This window comes from Esox lucius, chromosome 7, assembly GCF_011004845.1.
Source record: "Esox lucius isolate fEsoLuc1 chromosome 7, fEsoLuc1.pri, whole genome shotgun sequence".
Taxonomy (NCBI): domain Eukaryota; kingdom Metazoa; phylum Chordata; class Actinopteri; order Esociformes; family Esocidae; genus Esox; species Esox lucius.
Window position 1 is genome coordinate 441,159 of NC_047575.1, and position 19,069 is coordinate 460,227.

At 43.6% G+C, this 19,069-nt stretch overlaps 2 protein-coding genes across 6 annotated transcripts in view; both read left to right on the forward strand.

The window, feature by feature from the left end:
• Positions 1–19,069, forward strand: part of LOC114839477 (capZ-interacting protein-like) — an 84,622-nt gene that overhangs the window by 51,940 nt on the left and 13,613 nt on the right. The window lies entirely within an intron of this gene.
• On the forward strand, positions 7,871–11,434 carry LOC105008877 (zinc finger BED domain-containing protein 1-like). Of its 4 annotated transcripts, none has more exons than XR_827713.4 (7): positions 7,871–8,935; positions 9,220–9,558; positions 9,656–9,800; positions 9,881–10,111; positions 10,208–10,345; positions 10,473–10,535; positions 10,623–11,434. XR_827713.4 is itself a non-coding variant. In XM_034293101.1 (6 exons), the coding sequence occupies exons 4-6, from the start codon at positions 10,250–10,252 to the stop codon at positions 10,968–10,970; spliced, it is 507 nt and encodes a 168-aa protein (XP_034148992.1). In that variant the 5' UTR covers positions 7,871–9,558; positions 9,656–9,800; positions 9,881–10,111; positions 10,208–10,249; the 3' UTR covers positions 10,971–11,434. The 4 variants fall into 4 exon arrangements, 1 of the variants encoding a protein (XP_034148992.1); XR_003781921.2 differs by having other exon boundaries at positions 7,871–8,491; positions 8,797–9,558; XR_003781920.2 differs by lacking the exon at positions 9,220–9,558.

Genomic DNA, 19,069 nt, shown 5'->3' on the forward strand with positions numbered 1-19,069 from the left:
ACCCTGAACCCTGCTATGGTACCACGGACCCTGACAGCTCGACTCACCCGTTATGCCCACCAAGAAACTACCATTGGCTTAACTGGCTGGGCACTCAGCTAGGACCTCTTAATCTATCATACCGTTCAAATGCTGACAAGAGTTATCACAAAATGGACCAACGCCTTGCACCACAAGTTTTGTTGCACCATCAACACAACATTGGGCATGATCCTGGAACACATTGTTGCGGCCATTCTCCACAAAGCATGGAGCGGATTTTGAAGGTGGACCACCCAAGCCAGAGAAGATGTTCTTGTCTCAACTTGTCTCATTATTATTTTTTGACCCATTATGATGACATTGTGGTTTTAACACCATGACACGTGGTGGTCAAGGCTTTGAATGCATCTGGTTTTCAAGCACCGCTGACCGATGTTCACGTGGCAGCTAAGAACTTTCTGCACAAGCTCAAGTCAGAGCCGTACATCACACAGAGACTGAGTGGGATTGAGATAATACATGGACACATTTAATAAGGGAGCTGTATGCAACGCAGTAGAGTCTTGGTGCGGTAAAACCAAGAGCCTGTTTTAACAGAAAATCTGAGATGTGTCTCTTTTGAAATTGTGTAATTCCAAAAACTTGAAGAAAATGCTGTTAACATGTATTACTTCTCATTACTGACCCAATACTCTATGATGTCTGACAGGTTATGAAAGGGATTTACTACCACCGTCAAACCTTGGTGCTTATGCATATTTATATGGGTAGAGAGGGTTTGAAAAAGAGCATACTTGGAGAAAACTGCGAGATCCTCAAAAATGGGGTGGCAAATGACTATTGCCCTGGAATACATGCACGCTACACAAAATGAAATAGAGTTATTGTTCACAATATAATTCACAATTCAACTGATTTGGTCGACATGAGTGCTTATAGTGCAGAAAACGTAACATTAAATATATTTTAAAAATGTATAGATGTGGTTAAGTAAATACACCTAGGTTTGTGTGCTTAGGAATAAAAGTGCTATTTGAGGTAAAGCAAGGATTTAAAAGAAGGAAGAACCCCAAAAAAGTCAAAACAGACAAGTGAAAGGGAGTTTTAATTCACATTTTGACATGTTAATGAGTACAACATAACATTTGCTACAGAAATGAAGTCAAAGCGAGCATAGCTGGAGAGATTATAAAACATTAAATCACGAATGTGTGTTATCTCATGGCTGCAACTAGGGGTCTGCTTATCGAATCTGGTTCTTATCGAATCTTGGTTACGATTACAATTTGTTTCGGAAAGAGAAAGAAAAAATTAATATTACAATACACAAAATATACCTTTATTCTTTGCAATTTAGGCCTACTGTCACGGTTTATTTTCCCTTCATATAAAACAAATATGACATAAGGAATGATAAATAAAACATTTACAAACCAAAACTAGTTAAATAATAATAGAAAAATATAACAAAACAGTTATTACAAAAGCAACATTAATGTCAAAAAACTTGTCTGCAACGCAAAGTCAATTTTTTTGAAGAAAAATACCACTCAGGTGACATTCATCCTCCTTCTCATTGCTCATCTTCTCCTTCATGGCCAAAGTAAAAGAAGTTTCTGAACTAAAGCAGGGTCTCTAGGGATTACCTGGAGGTGGAGGGATACTATCGAAACTCGTATCTAAGAAAAGTATATATTAGAATAATTTGGAGTATCATTCGTTTACCTTCAATATTAAAGGCAAATGTCAGCCCACTATGTTCTTTTTTACCTAAACACAAGACGCTGCTAAAGTTAGCTGTATTTAGGGCGCTATTATGTCTGGTACACCGCAACACATTGAACGTGGAGTATTCTTTTAGGTTCACACCGTGTTTAATCGTGTCTTATCGAATACACAGTTCTTTGAAATTTCTAACCGACTCCAGCTTGGAACCAGTTTCTGATACCTAACCCTACTGCCAAGACACATCATTATGTTGATGTGATTCAAGATTTGGTTGGTAGTTACAACCATAGCTAGCATCGGTCTATTAAGATGAAGTCTGTTGAAGTTTGTGATAAAAAATGTTAGACAAGTTTCTCATAACCTGTATGGTACAACAATGAAATCAAAGTTATAAGTTCTAAGTTGGAGATACTGTGAGACTCTCAAAAGTTGAGAGGGGGTGTTTACCAAGGATTATGAAAAAGGTTACACAGATGAATATTTTACAATAACGGAATGCATTACTAGGGCACCTCCTGTGTATAGAATAAAACATTGTGATGGTCATGTGATCGTCGGGGACCTTTTATGAACATCTTGAAATAATCGCGGCTAAGGATAAAACTTTTAAAAGTGGAAGCAGTTCCGTATGAGATAGGTACTGAAGAAAGAAAATAGGAAGTTCTTGTGAAAATGGCTTGGTTTGCCTGAGAAATTCAACAGTTGGATGGCATCGGAGCAAGTCCTTGACCTACAAACAGGATAAAAACTCTAGGATTTGCTGGACTGAGTCATGTACAGTGACATAACGCTGCCTAGTAACTCATCGAGACATACAGCTCTGGAAAAAATTAAGAGACCACTCCTAATTTTTCTTAAATCAGCATCTCTACATATGGCAGCCATTCAAATTCCAGCATCTGTTTAAATTCCACACACCTCATTTAATTAATGAGGTACTGATAAGGTACCTGAACCAAATCTAATTTAACGAGGAAAAGTATAAAAAAACACTATCCTTTTGAAATAGGACCAGCTGGATGGCAAAAACTTTGCAAGTAGTACCTCAAAGGTATTTGAATAAAAAACGATTTTCGCATTACAAAAACTTTTAAAAAAAGTGCTTTGAGTGAGCAAAAGAAGTGGTTCAGTTCTGGCTTTACTAGCAGAGGGAGTACAGTGAGCATCAGGTTGCTTCCATCCTTAAATATTTAAAGACAGCGGTTAACAAAAAACCAAGTCAAGCAACACACATATGGGGACAACAGAGCTACAGACTGGCAGAGGGCGAAAAACGACTGTCCACTGACCGAGATGACCATGCAACTCATTCCAATGTCTCTCAACAACCTATTGACATCAAGTGACCTACAAAAAACATGGCAAACAGCAGTGCATGGTGAGGACGGTTTCGAAACAGGCTCCAAGGGGCAGGACTGAAGTCGTGTAAAGCTAGAAAAAAAGGCCCTTCATCAATGATAAAGCATAGAAGAGCCAGGCTGAAGTTTGTAAAAGACCATAAGAAAGGAATGGAGTAAATAACTAGTCAACTTTTCAGCTTTACCCAACACCTGGTCATCTAATGGTTAAACAGAGACCTGGAGAGGCCTACAAGCCACAGTGTCTCGCACCCACTGTGAACTTTGGTGGAGGATTGGTGATGATCTGGGGATGCTTCAGCAAGGCTGGAATCAGGCAGATTTTATCTTTGTGAAGGATGCATGCTTCAAGCCAAGTACAATGCTATCCTGGAAGAACACCTGCTTCCTTCTGCTCTGACAATTTTCCCCAACTATGAGAATTTGTTTTTTCCAGCAGGACAATGCTCAGTAACCCTTTGAATTACAGCCCATAAACACGTAGTAACAAGCGTGTAAGTACATTGTAAGAATTGGTAGTTATATAGGAACAATGTAGGTGTTATGTGTACTTATATGAACAAACGATAATACTCCAGAACTACTTAATAAATAGACAGGTGATTAAAAAGCAATTTTTAAAGTATATAATTGTCATTCTTATTTGTGCTTATGAATTTACCATTTAAATGTCCATCCATCCATCCATCATCTTCCGCTTATCCAGGGGCCGGGGGTCGCGGGGGCAGCAGTCTAAGCAGGGATGCTCTCTCCCAGACACTTTCCTCCAGCTCTTCCGGGGGGACACCGAGGCGTTTCCCAGGCAAGCCGGGAGACATAGTGCCCTCCAGCGTGTCCTAGGTCTTCCCGGGGTCTCCTCCCGGTGGGACGGGACCAGAACACCTTCCCAGGGAAAGGCGTTCCGGAGGCATCCGAAACAGATGCCCAAGCCACCCTCAGCTGACCCCCTCTCGATGTGGAGGAGCAGCGGCTCTACTCTGAGCTCCTCCCCGGGTGACCGAGCTTCTCACCCTATCTCTAAGGGAATGCCCAGCCACCCTGCGGAGAAAGCTCATTTCGGCCGCCTGTATCCGGGATCTTGTCCTTTCGGTCATGACCCAAAGCTCATGACCATAGGTGAGAGTAGGAACGTAGATTGACCGGTAAATCGAGAGTTTCGCCTTGCGGCTCAGCTCTTTCTTCACCACGACAGACCGATACATTGACCGCATTACTGCAGAAGCTGCACCGATCCGTCTGTCAATCTCCCGTTCCATCCTTCCCTCACTCGTGAACAAGACCCCTAGATACTTAAACTCCTCCACTTCAGGCAGGCACTCTCCACCAACCTGAAGTGGGCAAGCCACCCTTTTCCGACTGAGGACCATGGCCTCGGATTTGGAGGTACTGATTCTCATCCCCACCGCTTCACACTCGGCTGCAAACCATCCCAGTGCATGCTGAAGGTCCTGGTTTGAAGGGGCCAACACGACAACATCATCCGCAAAGAGCAGAGACGAAATCGTGTGGTCCCCAAACCTGACACCCTCCGGCCCCTGGCTGCGCCTAGAAATTCTGTCCATAAAAATTATGAACAGAACCGGTGACAAAGGGCAGCCCTGCCGGAGTCCAACATGCACTGGGAACAAGTCTGACTTACTGCCGGCAATGCGGACCAAGCTCCTGCTTCGGTTGTACCCAGGACCCCATATTCCCGAAGCACTCTCCACAGGATGCCACGAGGGACACAGTCGAATGCCTTCTCCAAATCCACAAAACACATGTGGTTTGGTTGGGCAAACTCCCATGAACCCTCCAACACCCTGTAGAGGGTATAGAGCTGGTGCAGTGTTCCTCGGCCCGGACAAAAACCACACTGTTCCTCCTGAATCCGAGGTTCTACTATCGGCCGTATTCTCCTCTCCAGAACCCTGGCATAGACTTTCCCGGGGAGGCTGAGAAGTGGGATCCCCCTATAGTTGGAACACACCCTCCGGTCCCCCTTCTTAAAAAGAGGGACCACCACCCCGGTCTGCCATCTGTCCCCGACCGCCATGCGATGTTGCACAGGCGTGTCAACCAAGACAGCCCCACAACATCCAGAGACTTGAGGTACTCAGGGCGGATCTCATCCACCCCCGGTGCCTTGCCACCGTGGAGTTTCTTGACCACCTCAGTGACTTCAGCCCGGGTGATGGACGAGTCCACCTCTGAGCCCTCATCCTCTGCTTCCTCAATGGAAGACGTGATGGCGGGGTTGAGGAGATCCTCGAAGTACTCCTTCCACCGCCCGACGACATCCCCATTTGAGGTCAACAGCTGCCCACCTCTACTGTAAACAGCGTTGGTAGGGCACTGTTTCTCTCTCCTGAGGCGCCGGACGGTTTGCCAGAATCTCTTCGAGGCCAGCCGATAGTCCTTCTCCATGGCCTCACCGAACTCCTCCCAGGCCCGAGTTTTTGCCTCCACAACCACCCGGGCTGCAGTCCGCTGGCCTGTCGGTACCCGTCAGCTGCCTCAGGAGTCCTACAAGCCAACCAGGCCTGATAGGACTCCTTCTTCAGCTTGACGGCATCCCTTATTTCCGATGTCCACCACCGGGTTCGGGGATTGCCGCCTCGACAGGCACCGGATACCTTACGGCCACAGCTCCGAACGGCCGCTTCGACAATGGCGGTGGAGAACATGGTCCACTCGGACTCAATATCTCCAGCCTCCTCGGGATCCAGTCGAAGCTCTGCCGGAGGTGGGAGTTAAAGATCTCTCTGACAGGAGACTCGGCCAGACGTTCCCAGCAGACCCTTACAGTACGCTTGGGCCTGCCGAGTCTGTCCAGCTTCCTCCCCCGCCATCGGATCCAACTCACCACCAGGTGGTGATCAGTTGACAGCTCCGCCCCTCTCTTCACCCGAGTGTCCAAGACATACGGCCACAGGTCAGATGAAACGACAACAAAGTCGATCATCGACCTGCGGCCTAGGGTGTCCTGGTGCCATGTGCACTGATGGACACCCTTATGCTTGAACATGGTGTTCGTTATGGACAAACTGTGACTAGCACAGAAGTCCAATAACTGAACACCTCTCGGGTTCAGATCAGGGGGGCCGTTCCTCCCAATCACACCCCTCCAGGTGTCACTGTCGTTGCCCACGTGGGCGTTGAAGTCCCCCAGTAGAACGATAGAGTCCCCAGTTGGAGCACTTTCCAGCACCCCTCCCAGAGACTCCAAGAAGGTCGGGTAATCTGCACTGCCGTTCGGCCCGTAGGCACAAACAACAGTGAGAGACCTATCCCCGACCCGAAGGCGCAGGGAAACGACCCTCTCATTCACCGGGGTAAACTCCAACACATGGCGGCAGAGCTGGGGAGCTATAAGCCAGCGAGGTGACGTTCCACATCCCTAGAGCTAGTTTCCGTGTCCAGGGATCGGGTTGCCTAGGCCCCTGCCTTCGACTGCCGCCCGATCCTCTAAGCACCGACCCCTTATGGTCCCTCCTGTGGGTGGTGAGCCCACGGGAAGGCGGCCCCACGTCGCTCCTTCGGGCTATGCCCGGCCGGGCCCCATGGGGAAAGGCCCGGCCACCAGGCGCTTGCGTGCGAGCCCCAACCCCGGGCCAGGCTCCAGGGTGGGGCCCCGTCTGCGCCATACCGGGCGACGTCACGGAACTCAAATCATTTTTCATCATTAAGGGGTGTTTTGAACCGCTCTTAGTCTGACCCGTCGCCTAGGACCTGTTTGCCTTGGGAGACCCTACCAGGGGCATATAGCCCCAGACAACATAGCTCCTAGGGTCACTCGGGTACTCAAACCCCTCCACCCCGTTAAGGTGGCAGTTCATGGAGGAGTGAACTGCCACCTTACAGCAAAACATCATACTACATATCATAACATCTTATGCCTTGGGAGTTTAACATTTGCGATCCCTGGCACCCTATTGTTAAACATCAGACTTATCGTATCATTGAATGTCTTTTGAATTTAACATCCCCAGAACCCTAGAGCTCTATTGTTAAACATCAAAGGCACCATAAATACAACAAAAAAAATACAATATTTTGTTTGTATTAAAGGTATTATCATACGGGGAAAAAACGACAAAAAAAGAATACATTGGACAAATATTATTATAGTATTATAGTATTTTCATTTGTTTATGTGGCCCAACAAGTGTACAAAATGAAAATTGCACAACACTTCCATTATTCAAAGTAGATCCAATAGAATTTTGTTTTCATTTTGGTCTCATTTTGATAATGTTCAAGGTAAAATAAGAGACATTATTGACCAATTTGCGATGTTCAAAGGATATCCGCATTCACTCAAAACCCCTTACTCTCCACACTTACGCACACCTGCTCCTCATCACATCACCCCTAACTTCCCACTTGTGTTTGTTTGCAGAGTATTCTCTGCTAGTTGTCCGTGTCTGTTTGTTGTTTTTCTTGCCTAGTGCACTTGATCCTTTGTATCAGTTCTAAACCCTTGTTTCACCGTTCATCCTGCACCTGGGCTCCTTGCTTACCATACCGTGACATACATGAATAACAAAATGTTTACATTTAAATTCGACTAGTAGAGTAAAATGATGATCATGGATAACTTCTAGTAGTGTCTCAAGTGGCATTTGAAATCGCTGTTCGTTCGTCGATTTTTTTTTGCAAGGAGGCTCAGGCATTGGAGGTGGCGGCTCATAACAATTATTTAGTGTAATACATTTGTATAATCTTATTCTTCAGTAAAATAAGCAGGGAAAATTCAAAGAGAGATGATAGGATGTGTATGCGATTTTGTTTCTCTCTCTCCAAACTCTCCGAATAAAAACAGAAATGTGTAATACGTTTGCTGAATTGATAATTGGTGATCGTTGGTATTTCATTTTGTAAATAATTATTTAGCGTAATACATTTGCAGAATCTGAATCTTCAGTAGGGTTGGGTACCGAAACTCGGTGCCAATAGGGAACCAGTTCCGACGTAAACGGTAGTAACGAGATCGAATAAGAACGAAAATTTCGGTGCCTGACTTTTTTTACCGCCCCCTGGTGTTCCGGCGTCAACTTACGTGACGTCAGTCTAACTAACTCGGCACACTTGTTGAACTGATAATGAAGGATTAATGAAGATGCCGAAGGCTAAACGCTCCAAGGTTTGGCTGCATTTCACGAGTAAGGATGCACACACTGCGACATGCAACAAATGCCTTAAAGTAATATCATGCAAGGTAGGTTACACTTCAAATTTAATAAAACTTCTGACTAGACATGGAGTGTACTTAAAAGCCGAACAATGCACCGTGTTTGACAACCTACGACACGCAGAGCCAAGCACGTCAACAACAGCAGCTAGTGTTGGCCTCGCCGCCGGACATATTGAAGAGTGTCCCAGCCCTGCCAGTGTGGTGGTGGACATCACAGATGATGATAACAGCAGCCGTTCCTCTTCGGGTAAGTCTAGTAATTTAATGCCAATCGCAAATCTTGCATATCAAGTAGGCTAGCAAACACCGTTGCCATTCAATAGCGTGTGTAACAACATGTGCAAAATGTTTTAACAAAGTTCCAACACTTCTTTATACGAGGCTATACTGTGTGTGTTAAATAAACAAAACTCCTATTTATCGAGAAGGGGAAGTGGAGGAGAATTGTTATGAGCTGTTGAGCAAAATAGGCTACTAGTAGTAGTAACCTGAAGAGTTAGGTGTATGTTATAAAGAATTTTGATAGTAATATTTTTATTTCTGGCTTTCAAGTTACAACAGTGACTCCTTTCACCATGGCTAAGAAGGCTGCACTATCCAAAGAGAAGGTGCAGGAAATCCACAGGGCAGTCACCAAATTTGTGGTGATGGGGCTTCATCCATTTTCCACTGTGGAATCGCCATCTTTCAGGTGAAAATGTGGGCTATATCAAAATTGAATTTTGTTGATGCATGTGAATGCCACCTCTGTACCATGAAGACATTCTGTGTACAAGACTGCCCTCAATCAATAATACCAACCACCATCCAGGGATGACATATCCAACATGTACATACCCGTGTGGTATTCTGTTATAAAACAAAATGTCATCCAGGAGCTGGCGCAGGTCAGCAAAATTGCAATTACTTGCGATGGATGGACCAGTGTGGCACAGGACCACTATCTAACAGTGACTGTCCATTACATTTATAAAGGCAGCATCCAGCAGAAAGTGCTGAGCACTGAGGCAGTTTATGAGTCCCAGACAGGGCCAGTGGTGGCACAGGAAATCCACAGCATTCTTGAGGAGTTCAAGTTGACTGGAAAAGTCATAGCTGCCACAGTAGACAACGAATACAACATGGATGTTGCCCTGAGAAACTTTTAATTTTTAAAAGTTGGGTGCTTTGCCCACATACTCAACCTGGCAGCACAGAAGGTGTACAGCATCCAAGCTGTGACTAGGTGGTGTGCAAAGATTTGCGCAGTGGTGGTGTGGCTGAAGCGCTCCACCATGAGCAAAACTGTCCAGAGAGAGAAGCAGTGACTCCTCAGTAAATAGCATATATATATAATTATAAATACATCTTGAAAAGTAATACTTTTAAATACAAGCAATTGTTTATTGTAATTTCAATCTCTGTGCTTTAGATTTGCCAGAGCACAATGTTATCCTGGATGTGAGGACTCGCTGGAATTCTCTATACCTCATGGTGGAGAGGTTTGTGGAGCAGTTCCCTGCAATCCAGGCAGCTTGCCTCGATCAAAGGCTAAGGCGGCCAATGGAGAGGGACAGGTGAGGTGATGGACAAAAGGGTCACTTGCAACAATATAAATGTACCTTTTGTTCTTAACATTATTGTTTATTTTCCACAGACTAGAAAGGCTTACAGAAAGTGATTTCGAGAAGGCAGAGGAATTCATGAAATGTATGAAAGTCTTGTACACCTCAACCCTCTGCGTGTCAAGTGACAAGTCCCCCACATGCAGCCAAATCATCCCGATCCTCACAAAGCTGGAGGCACACTATTCAACCTCCAATGATGACAATGTCTTTGTGGCTGCTATAAAAGAGAAGGTCTGGGGAGATCTCGAAAAAGATACCAGGTACTATCCATTTGCAGCCAATATCTATGTTCACAAAGAAAGAAGGCAAACTACACCATTTTCACTATTAGACACTAAACCATGTTTTCATTATAGGATCGTCATGATATTCAGAACTTCCTTCAGGAGGCCACATTAATGGACCCTCGCTTTAAAGGCAGGCTGGAAGTTGGTGTTGCGGAAGCTTGGGATAGGCTTGAGAAAGTAGTGATTGACAATGCCACTGCAGCTCAGGTATTTTACTGCATGTTTGTCAGAGACAATTGATTACTCAACTTTTTTCCATGCCATGCCCATGCCCATGTTACAGTTTCTGTAATTAAGTATTGCTGTTTTATGGGCACTCTGTTTGTGTCTACAGCTTCCAATAGAGGACCCTCATCAGACTGAGGCAGGTGAGGAGGAGGACCAAGCAGGCAGACGTGTAAGTTCATATACTATCTATTTAGTGTTATGTATGTACATGAATAGTTGTTTTTTGTGCCATACTGAACTTGTTTGTATGTACTAGATGTCAGCCTTGGAGCAGTTGTTTGAGGATGAAGACCGAGAACTTCTTCATACAACTCAGACCACAAGCAGTGCCCTCTCCATCACAGAGCAGGTCCAGAAAGAGATAAAGATCTACAAAGGCCTGCCAGCCATCCCATCTGAACAAGACCCTGTGGCCTGGTGGGGGGGTAAGAGGGATACCCTCCCTAATTTGTCTGTCCTGTCAGAGGTGTACTTGTGTGTGCAGGCCTCATCAACCCCCTCTGAGAGGGTTTTCTCCTGTGCTGGGCATGCTATCAGTCAGGAAAGATGCCGTATATTGCCAGAGAAGGCCAATATGGTGATATTCCTGCAGAAGAATTGTTAAACAAACACTGATGTAAAGTGTCCTCACCAAGTTTCTTTAAATGTGCAATACTGTTGTGTAATATCTTGTTCTATATTTGTGTTTTATATTGGTTTCTATTTTAGGTCAGGTCATTAGGAAGAGAAAATGGAGATTAGATTACCCTGGTAGTAACCTCTATTAATCTCCAGTATTGGAGAATGTAAATTTTTATTTTATATTGGTTTATTATTACTATATGTTACCTGTATTTATATTGTTTAAAGATTTAAGTTAATATTGTGTTCAGTTTGGCCCTGTAAATAAAAGGGTATTGTTTTTTTACAAAGTGTGTGCAGTTTCGTTTTCTTAAGTACCGGTTCAAGAACCGTTTAAAAAATACAGAGTAGGTACTGGTATCGGATAAAACCCAACCAATACCCAACCCTAATCTTCAGTAAAATAAGCAGAGAAAATTCAAAGAGAGATGATAGGATGTGAATGCGATTTTGTTCCTCTTTCTCTCCTACAATAAACAGTAACGTGTAATACCTTTTGTTGTTTTTCTAGTTGGCCATTGGTAAAGAATGTCTGGTATTTTGTTTCTTAAAACAATATTTTGAATTACATTTTAGATTTACATTTAATGAAAATTTACAATATAGGCCTAAACAAGAAGCTGACAAATAGTAAGGTGTGATACATACAGTGAGGGGAAAAAATATTTGAACCACTGCTGATTTTGTACGTTTGCCCACTGACAAAGAAATTATCAGTCTATCATTTTAATGGTAGGTTTATTTGAACAGTGAGAGACAGAATGACAACAACAAAAAATCCAGAAAAACGCATTTCAATAATTTTATTAACTGATTTGGATTTTAATAAGTGAAATAAGTATTTGATCCCCTCTCAAACAGAACGATATCTGGCTCCCAGGTGTCTTTTATACAGGTAACGAGCTGAGATTAGAACCACACGCTTAAAGGGAGTGCTCCTAATGTCAGCTTGTTACCTGTCTAAAAGACACCTGTCCACAGAAGCGATCAATCAATCAGATTCCAAATTCTCCACCATGGCCAAGACCAAAGAGCTGTCCAAGGATGTCAGGGACAAGATTGTAGACCTACATAAGGCTGGAATGGGCTACAAGACCATCGCCAAGCATCTTGGTGAGAAGGTGACAACAGTTGGTGCGATTATTCGCAAATGGAAAAAACACAAAAGAACTGTCAATCTCCCTTGGTCTGGGCCTCCATGCAAGATCTCACCTCGTGGAGTTGCAATGATCATGAGAACGGTGAGGAATCAGCCCAGAACTACACGGAAGGATCTTGTCAATGATCTCAAGGCAGCTGGGGCCATAGCCACCAAGAAAATAATTGATAACACACTACGCCGTAAAGGACTGAAATCCTGCAGTGCCTGCAAGGTCCCCCTGCTCAAGAAAGCACATGTACAGGCCAGTCTGAAGTTTGCCAATGAACATCTGAATGATTTAGAGGAGAACTGGTTCAAAGTGTTGTGGTCAGATGAGACCAAAATCGAGCTCTTTGGTATGAACTCAATTCCTTATGTTTGGAGGAGGAGGAGGACCCCAAGAACACCATCCCCACGTCAAACATGAAGGAGGAAAAATTATGCTTTGGGGGTGTTTTTCTGCTAAGGGGACAGGACAACTTCACTGCATCAAAGGGACGATGGACGGGGCCATGTACCATAACATTTTGGGTGAGAACCTCCTTCCCGGGGTATTGAAAATGGGTCGAGGATGGGTATTCCAGCATGACAATGACCCAAAACACACAGCCAAGGCAACAAAGGAGTGGCACATTAAGGTCCTGGAGTGGCCTAGCCAGCCTCCAGACCTTAATCCCATAGAAAATCTGTAGAGGGAACTGATGGTGTGAGTTTCCAAACGTCAGCCTCAAATCTGCAAAGAGGAGTGGGACAAAATCCCTCCTGATATGTGTGCAAACCTGGTGGCCAACTACAAGAACCGTCTGACCTCTGTGATTGCCAACAAGGGTTTTGCCACAAAGTACTAAGTCATGTTTTGCAGAAGGGTGAATACATGACATGCGTTTTTCTGCATTTTGTTGTTGTTATTCTGTCTCTCACTGTTCAACAAATAACACACTAAATAAATAAACCTACCATTAAAATGATTGACTAATAATTTCTTTGACAGTGGGCAAACGTACAAAATCAGCAGGGGATCAAATACATTTTTCCCTCACTGTATCTTGAATTGTCAAGTATATTGTTTGTATTATGTTTCAATAATAGCCTAATAAGTTGTTGAATGATCATGGAAATCTTTTTTTTCATTTGTAAGTTCATTCAAATTCAAGAATATCATTAATCTGGGACTACAGCGCATTCATCCATGGATGTCATGAATATCAGTCAGTTGTGATTAGCGCCTGGGTACCACCGCTATGTGCCGTGGGCTGCTGGCCAATTAAATTGGAAAACAGGGTAAAAAAAACAGGTAAATAATCTCTCAATAGTTTTCCGTTTGTGAGTTTAGAATTCTGACAATGGAACAATGTAATATACACCTATTTAGGAAAAGTCATGGAAAGAGGGTGTAGCTTTCAAAATGGCAGTTTTATTTTAAGTACAAACTTAAAAGGCAATTGGCGTAGGCATTTGGTGGTCCTACTGCGTAGATGTCATGTGCCATGTCACAAGAATTTCATTGTTTAGAATCACGCTATGTTATTCGGTGCATCCAACACTCTGAATGAAACATCTGGTCAGATTTTCACTTGGTCTCTTTTTGCCAATCCCATCCTCGTCGCCAAGATATATGGTGGAAATCTTTGTCAAAGATATTTCTCAGACACCAGAGCTTGTTTAGATTAGATTAGATTCAACTTTGTCACTGAACAGTACAATTACAGTAGAACGAAATGCAGTTAGCATCTAACTAGAAGTGTGTGTTATACAGTGTATGTTACAAGTGGGATGCATATAAGTATACAAGTGGGATGTATAGATGTGCAATAAATGTGCAATTAATGAAAATGCAAGTACAAATGGCAACTTTAAATGAGCTATGAAGGCAAATTGAAGGTGCATGTGCAACTGAAATGCAGCAAAGAGGTTCCCGAGGTAAATGTGTAAAAAAAAAAAAAATATCAGAGAGAAAAAGTACAAGTATTATGCATGTTACAAGTGGGATGTATAGATGTGCAATGAAAGAAAATGCATGTACAAACCCGATTCCAAAAAAGTTGGGACACTGTACAATTGTGAATTAAAAACCGAATGCAATGATGAGGAAGTTTCAAATTTCAATATTTTATTCAGAATACAACATAGATGACATATCAAATGTTTAAACTGAGAAAATGTACCACTTTAAGGGGAAAATAAGTTGATTTTAAATTTCATGGCATCAACACATCTCAAAAAAGTTGGGACAAGTCAATGTTTACCATTGTGTGGCATCCCTTCTTCTTTTATAACAGACTGCAAACATCTGGGGACTGAGGAGACAAGTTGCTCAAGTTTATGAATAGGAATGTTGTACCATTCTTGTCTAATACAGGCTTCTAGTTGCTCAACTGTCTTAGGTCTTCTTTGTCGCACCTTCCTCTTTATGATGCGCCTAATGTTTTCTATGGGTGAAAGATCTGGACTGCAGGCTGGCCATTTCAGTACCCAGATCCTTCTTCTATGCAGCCATGACATTGTAATTGATGCAGTATGTGGCCTGGCATTGGCATGTTGGAAAATGCAAGATCTTCCCTGAAAGAGATAACGTCTGGATGGGAGCATATGTTGTTCTAGAACTTGGATATCACTGTCAGCATTGATGGTGCCTTTCCAGATGTGTAGGCTGCCCATGCCACACACACTCATGCAACCCCATACCATCAGAGATGCAGGCTTCTGAACTGAGCGCTGATAACAACTTGGGTTGTCCTTGTCCTCTTTAGTCCGGATGACATGGCATCCCAGTTTTCCAAAATTAACTTCAAATTTTGATTTGTCTGACCACAGAACACTTTTCCACTTTGCCACAGTCCATTTTAAATTATCCTTGGCCCAGAGAAAACGCCTGCGCTTCTGGATCCTGTTTAGATACGGCTTCTTTTTTGACCTAGTTTTAGCCGACAACAGCGAATGGCATGGTGGATTGCGTTCACCGACAATGTTTTCTGGAAGTATTCCTGAGCCCATGTTGTGATTTCCATTACAGTATCATTCTTGTATGTGATGCAGTGCCATCTGAGGGCCCGAAGATCATGGGCATCCAGTATGGTTTTCCGGCCTTGACCCTTAAGCACAGAGATTGTTCCAGATTCTCTGAATCTTTGGATGATATTGTGCACTGTGGATGATGATAACTTCAGACTCTTTGTAATTTTTCTCTGAGAAACTCCTTTCTGATATTGCTCCACTATTTTTCGCCGCAGCATTGGGGGAATTGGTGATCCTCTGCCCATCTTGACTTCTGAGAGACACTGCCACTCTGAGAGGCTCTTTATACCCAATCATGTGGCCAATTGACATAATAAGTTGCAAATTGGTCCTCCAGCTTTTCCTTTTAACTTTTCTGGCCTCTTATTGCTACCTGTCCCAACTTTTTTGGAATGTGTAGCTCTCATAAAATCCAAAATGAGGCAATATTTGGCATGACATTACAAAATGTCTCACTTTCAACATTCGATATGTTATCTATATTCTATTGTGAATTAAATATAAATTTATGAGATTTGTAAATTATTCCATTCCTTTTTTACTCACAATTTGTACAGTGTCCCAACTTTTTTGGAATCGGGTTTGTACAAATGGCAATTCTAAATGTGCAATGAAGGTAAATAGAAGGTAGCATGTGCAACTGAAATGCAGGGATAGCAGAAGTGAGGTTCCCGAGATAAACATGTAGATGTAGCAAATGAAAACGTCCATACCGGACTTTGCAAAGCAGTGTCAGAGTCCAGAAGTATAAGCAGTAGTGCAACAAGGTCCCTGAGAGGCTTATGATTAGTGGGTATCTTTAGTGTTGGGTATAGAGTTCAGCCGGGTTACAGTAGCTGGGAGGAAACTGTTCCTGAGCCTGCTACCACCTGCCTGATGGTAGGAGGGCAAACAGTTTGTGGCATGGATGTGTAGTGTCCCTGATGATGTGTCCCTGATGATGCCATGCGCCCTAAGCAGACACCGCTTGTGCTGGAGGCTTGTGCTGGAGGTTTATGGCGCACTTTAAATAGTTAAATAGTTTAAATCAATTAACACATAGTTGGCTATGCAAGTGATTACATGGATTATATATCATTGATCTGTCACGCCCTCCGCATCCGCCTCCTCATAGTCCGGACCAGGCTTTTTCTCTCTCCTGTTTGTCCGTGTATGTTTGGGCGCCGGATCCGGGCTCTTGCACTCCAGTTCCTTCTTCCTCCACTGCCCCTCAAGTCTCCACACCTGCTATTCATTCCCTCATTAGCCTGCCTTCAAATACCCTGGTTTCTGTCCGTCCGGCGCTAGATCACTGTTATTCACTACTAGGTAGTAACGTTCACAGCAACTTCAAACCATAGTTTGAGCACCCAGTGTAGTTGTTCCTTCCTGCTAACCCTGTTTATCCTCGTTACCAAGATCCACCTTACCCAGCCTCCAAACACATCCATCTGCCCGCCTTCTCAGCCACATGCTCTGCCTACCCGCTGTCCTGTCTGCCTCGCCCTGCCTACCTATCTGCCCAGCCCCCACCCCTATGGCCTGGCCTCAGTTCTTCCATTCCAGCCTCCATTAAAACACCCATTTCGTTTTGCTGATTGTGTCTGGTGTCGTGCGCTTGGGCCCACTCGGAACTCTCCCCGTAACATGATCTACTCAGGTTAGGCTAATAAAATATTCCATGAATGTCAGCATCCTGGAGTCGTCTTTTCACTGTGGATGTTGAGACTGGTGTTTTGCGGGTACTATTTAATGAAGCTGCCAGTTGAGGACCACTCTTACAGCATTTTTTACTACAAAGCGTTGTACAAGATCTTCAGTTTCTTGTCAGTTTCTTGCATGGAATAGACTTAATTTCTTAGAACACGCCTGGATATTCCACGGAAACTCAGCTGTTTCTAGCTGCAATAGTTATTTCCAAAGTTACCAATGTCTACACTGTATTTCTGATCAATTTGATGGTATTTTAATGAAAGAAAGGCTTTTCTTTAAAAAACAAGGACAATTCCCGATGTGAGCCTAAACTTCTGAACAGTGGTGTGTATAGTTAGGATGTAGGTCCAAGCAGTGCTCGAAGTGGGGTGGTACTCACCCGTACGCAGTACCGGCACTTCTACATTTTACTCTTAAGAGTACCTGCACTTTTTCTTGTACTCTACCACTGACAGAAAAAGCGTCAGTGTCAGAGAGATTTGTAATGACCTAACGTAACGTTACATAAACTATATTACCCAGAGGGCAATACGTGACTTACTAAAGATCTTGACGAATCACGTAAAGGCAAGCAGTCGGTTCACCCTATCAGGAGCTGTCTGATGGCTGCGGCTTCCACCTGAGCGTAAACATATTTTTCACTGGTGAAATCCAAAACCTAGAAACTTAGAAAAAGTGTGTCGAATTTGAAATTGTAAATCATGTTAGCCTGGCTTCAGAAAGGCAATAAAAGAATGCGTGTGCCAGAGCCAGACGCGTCAACAGAGGTAACGTTAGTCCAACCAGAAACATTGGATACTGTTAGCATTGATCTGAGCAGAACAGCTAACGTTAGCCTTAATGAGGAATCTGCAGCTACCGACTGTAACGTTACCCTAGGAAATGACGTCACAATAATGTGAGTAAAGTTAACGAAACACATAGATGGCCTGACTGTTGGTCAAGGGACCAAATGATGTATTTTTGCTCAACAAACTGCTGGCTCGTTTTAAAAATAACAAACTGGGCTGCAAAACATGTAGCAGCATCCCATCACTTGCTGCCCAGACAGATAAGGGAATGAAGCTGTCGAGAGAATGGAGGGAATATTTAATTCAAGCCTTTGGTACAGACAAGGCGAAGCAACAGCAGTCACTGTGCAAAAAAAGACCACAGAGATTCGAAAGCACACATTAAGGCAGCTGAAATAGCGGAGATGGCATCCCGTGATGAGCTGTGCAGGCAAGTTCAATCTATGCACAGGGCTGAACACAAAACTACATCTCGAGTGTTCCGAACTGCATACAAAATTGGCAAGCACGGGCGTCCATTCAGAGACATGCGAATTGATATAATGTTGCAAGAGTTGAATAGAGTGAACATGGGCCGAGTTCTGCACTCTGACAAGACATGTGCCGACATTATTGACCATATTGCAACGGAGATGAGGAAAAAGATGATCGATGACATCATTGTCATCGATGAGTCTACGACGATCAGTGAAAAAGCTGTGTTGGTTGTCTGTTTGCGTACAGCTATTGCTGATGCAGAACCTGACACATTTCTTTTTTACCTGCTGGAGTTGGAAGGGACCACAGCAAATTATATCACTGAGAGATTGTGTTTATGCCTGCACATACATGGATTCAATGACCAATTTTTGGGTGAGTGTTATGTGGCCTTTGTATGTAATGGAGCATCCGTGATGCTTGGCTACAAAACTTTGTGCCATATTCCCAGACTTGTTTGTGTGGCACTGTTTAAATCATCACCTAGAATTGGCAGTGGGCGATGTTCTCAAGAAGGTCAATGGTTTTAATCACTTTAAGATTTTTTTCATAAGCTATATGCTTTATATCATGCCTCACCCAAAAACCAAAGAGAATTGCATCAACATGCACAATGTGTTGGGCAGTGTCTCCTTGTCATTGGCCGTGTTTTGTCAATCCGCTGGGTAGCTTCAAGTGAGAGGACTGTAAACGCTGTTTGGGAGAATTGCAGAGAGCTTCAGACACACTCTACTAGTGCTGCTCTTGATGTCACTAGGGATTCAACCGAGAGAGCAAAATATAAGGGACTCCTTGACATTCTAACCTCTGTGTCTTTTGTTTGTAATCTTGGAGTTATGTACGATGCCCTAACAGAATTGAGTGATCTCTCAAGGATGCAACACTGCCTGAAGCAGACAAGATGCTGTTTAAGGGGATCCGAGTGTTTGAGTCCATGGTTTCAACACCTGGCCCCCACACACAGAC